Source organism: Fulmarus glacialis, unplaced genomic scaffold, assembly GCF_000690835.1.
Source record: "Fulmarus glacialis isolate BGI_N327 unplaced genomic scaffold, ASM69083v1 scaffold21818, whole genome shotgun sequence".
Taxonomy (NCBI): domain Eukaryota; kingdom Metazoa; phylum Chordata; class Aves; order Procellariiformes; family Procellariidae; genus Fulmarus; species Fulmarus glacialis.
In genome coordinates this window covers 8246-12028 of record NW_009230436.1, presented here as the reverse complement: position 1 = coordinate 12028, position 3783 = coordinate 8246, and the positions used below count along the sequence as shown (strand labels likewise).

Sequence of the window (3783 nt, the reverse complement as noted above, 5' to 3'; positions counted from 1 at the left end):
TGGCTGAGCCCGAGCCGCAGGAGGAGCGCTCGCTGTCCGAGGACTTGAGCAGGGGCGTTTCGCTGCTGTCGGCCGGGAAGGCTCTGACGGAGCCCGTCTCCTTCAGGAAGGTGTATTCGCCTGCTTCCTCCCCGCCGGCCGGGGCCACCAGCTTGTCCCCAGGGCTGGCGGGTGTCCCCCTGTCTCTGCTGTCACCCACGCTCTCTGTGGGAGGAGAGCATGGGGGTGTCAGGCGTGGATGTGCCTGGGGAGGGGAAGGACCGAGATGCTCCCACAACACGGTGGGATGGCATCCCACCTGGTTCCCCCCGGGCACCCTGGTGTGTCCTCAGGTCCCACCATCCCCTCCTCCCAGTCAGGCACCCCAGAACAAGAAGGCTCTTAAAACAACCCCGGAGCAGTAAAGGCCAGAGGAATGAGCTCTGAAACCGCACAGGAGGCAATATGAGCACCCTCATCCCTTCCCACAGCATGAGGAGCCGGGGCAACATGAGGAGCTGGGGTAAAATGGTCTCCACCGCCCAAGGGTGACACCTCTCCACTGAGCAGGAAGCGGCCCCTGGTGATGGCCACCTGGGGGGAAGTCCCCTGGGGAAGTGCCCCATCCCCCTGCTCACCTTCGTGGGGGACACAGTACACTGGCCCCTCATCCGTGGTGTCAAAGGAGGAGAAGGAGCCGCGGGATGACCAGGATGGGGAAGGCTGCTCCACCACGGAGGGCGGCTCAATGAAGCTGCAGTTCAGGGTGTTCTCCAGGTCGTGGTGGGCCACTGTGAGGGCAAGGAACTGCTGTCAGTGCCTGTCCTGCCAGATCCTCCTGCCCCCACGCCAGCCAGAAGGGTGGGATGCTGCACAGCTCCCCCCTGCCCAACTTGCTGGTGGGTCTTGGGGCCAGGCACAGCATCCCAGGCATGGGGACAGCTCTTGCCGTGCATCCCCACCAGGTCCCCCAACTAAGTGCCCACATGCAGAGGCCATCAACCAGCAACGGTGGTGACCAGCATCTCCCATGCTTGGGGACAAGCAGCCCGTGCAAGCCTTACACCTCCCATCTATCCCCCCTCTCCATGGCAAGTTTCCAGCTGCCCAAATCGAGGATGCACATGGCAGAGGGATGAGCCACGCAAAACCCTGGCTCCCATGAGGACGCAGTGAGCATTCCGGTGGTCACCCATGAGCTGTACAACCCGGCACGGCCACCTGGCGACGAAAGTCCCAGTGCTGTGACCATCCCCTTCCTGGGGAAAGAAATGAACTGCCAGCTTTAGTTGCACTAATTTCCACTTCAGCATCACCGTTTGCATTTTCCTTTTCCTTCTGCTTCTGCACAAGGAGGTAGAAGGATGGTAAAAGGATGCCCGTGGCGGGGGGATGCACAGCACCATTTTTCCCCAGTTCTGCCACTTTTCAATCCCTTTGCCAGCTTCTCCCATTCTGAAGCCAAGAAGGAGCATCCTCCCTTGCCCTGGCGCTGCCCCCTCCGCCATGGGGGCCGCCCACAGAGAAGCCAAGCGGAAGAGAAAAACCACCAGAGAGGAAAAACTTGGTGTTAAACATATTTTCAGTCTCAACGGTTAAAAAAAAAAAAAAAAAAAGCTGAGCAGTGACAGTTGTCTGGGCTGGGAGGGACTGTTTTTTCTGTTTGATCATTTTTAAGGCTTTTTGCTGGATAAGTTCATGTCCCAACCCACCCCGTGGTGCTTTCCTGGGTGCCTGCAGCTTCGGCATTGTCCTCGGGGCACCCGCAGGACCGCGGCAGCACCCAGCTGGGTGGAAGGGACCGACCCTCCCAGAAAGCCGGGCAGCATCAGATGCTCTGCTCCTCAGCCCCTGCCTGTTGGCTTTTGTCCCCCGGGATAGTGGCAAGCACTGCAGCCCAGGTCGAGCCCTGCTTTGCAGCGCACAGGGCAGGTTTTTTCCCCCCGTGCAGCAGCTGTATATCAGTATTTCTAGGTATTTGTAACCTCTGCCCACACATCCCAACCATCTAAGTCACACTGCAATTTCCTGCTCCGACTGTTTGATTCTTGCACCACATCCCTGTTTTACAATAAAATAACCCTAAGTGTTATTGGGATGCCCACCGGAACATTTATTCTTTATTAGGGAATCTGGCTTTAGAGATGCAGCGTCATTAAAATGACGGCAGCGATGCATGCTCGCCCCTGCATAGTTTGGCTTCTTGGAGAAAGGGAAAAAAAAAAAAAAGCAGCGATATTTAAAGAGCAAACGGCCTGGAGAGGGGGAAGCGGCAGTTTCAACATGGCTTTCCTTGTAATAAAAACCAAAAAGGGAAAATTAAAAGCAGCCGGCTGGAAGCGGATGAAGGGAGATGCTTCCTGAGAGGGGGCGTGACGAGTGGCTGGGACTCACGGCCACGAGGCGTCTCTGGGACTCGGAGGAGACCCAGGATACGGCCAAAGGATAAAAAGAGGATGTGCAGCACACCCAGAGTTGGGCTTGGGGGCTCCTGCGTGATCTCCTGGGATTCATCCCCCCTGGCCAATATATCACGGGCTGATGGGGCTGGGAGAAATGTGCCCACTTCCCTTGGGTCCCCTGCTGCTGCTTCTCCCCAAAACCTCCTGGAGCCACAGCATCAGGGTGCCAACCCCAGCCCTGCTTGCACGGCAGCCCATTGGTCTCAAGACCAGGATGAAGTGGTGAGGAGCCACAGAAGGGCTGTGGGAGGGTGGCCCTGGAGACCTCCTGGCTGCCCTCTCCCACTCATCCCAAGCTCCCTGCGGTCGGCATCACCGTGGGGGCTGGTCGAGCTTTGCCGCTTGGAGGAGATGCAGCGGTGGGGTGCAGGAGCGGGCACCCCGTGGTGCAGAGCTCAGATTAGCCCCGGCATCCGTGGGGTGACACACAACCGAGACCCACATTGCTACCACTGACGTCCCGGGCAAGCAAATCCCCTGAAACCCACGCACACAGGGATGCCTAAACCCTGGCACTGTGGTCACTGGTGTCAGCCCAGGATGGGGCCACGTGGGCTGCCAGCTCCGGTGCAACCCCCAGGGAAATGCTGCGGATCCGAAGCCAGTGTTGAGGCGGGGAGCAGCTTTTGAGGGGGGCACCTGGGGCTCTAGGCACCCGAGTAGCTTCGGAGGGGCCCCACCTGGGGAAGTTCTACCATGTGTGCGCTTGTGCTCGCTGCTGGCAACCAGTCATGTTTGAGCCCAGAGGGGAAAACCTGCCCAGCATGGCCATGGCGGTGGCTGTGCAAGGATATGAGAGGCCTGGAGCGACCATCTCCCAGGCGTCCTCGGCTTTGGCCAGCACTGGTTTCACCATGACATCCCCTGGGTGTCCTGGAGGGTCCTGAGCACCTCCAGTGCTGACCTGGAACTTGGGACGGGGCATTTCAGCATCCCTCAGACCCTCCTGCCAGGGCAGGACCAACGCAGGGAACAGGCGGCCTCTGCTACTGCGTACTGGCCACCATGGCTTCCAAGTGGAACCACGCGCTGATGTGGCACCGCGGTCACCAGGCAGGGATGCAGCTGCTGTGGGCACCTTGGCAGGTCTCCCTCGCGCAGGGGGTCCCCAGTCCCCACGGAGGCTGGAGGCATCACTGGATCATGCACCAGAGGGATTGGGAGTGGCTGAAGACCACACCGGCTCCGTTGTGCCGTGCAGGATAACGGGATGAACGTAAGACAACCCCTGACCAAAGCATTCCCCACAGTGAAATAAGCCCCCCTCACCCCACAAATAGGCTCCACGAATAGCCCTAACCCAGCTGGGACCTGAGACCATCCCGAGCATCCCCCCGGCACC

The 3783-nt window shown here is 59.4% G+C and overlaps 1 protein-coding gene across 1 annotated transcript in view; it reads right to left on the bottom strand.

The window, feature by feature from the left end:
* The window catches only part of SCARF2 (scavenger receptor class F, member 2), a gene marked incomplete at its 3' end in the record, with an annotated part of 12006 nt that overhangs the window by 469 nt on the left and 7754 nt on the right, over positions 1 to 3783 (bottom strand). The window contains exons 9-10 of the mRNA XM_009584231.1: positions 618 to 770; positions 5 to 204 (exon numbers count right to left, since the gene is read on the bottom strand). Of these exons, the coding sequence (XP_009582526.1) occupies positions 5 to 204; positions 618 to 770 (353 nt within the window). The remainder of the gene's footprint in view (positions 1 to 4; positions 205 to 617; positions 771 to 3783) is intronic.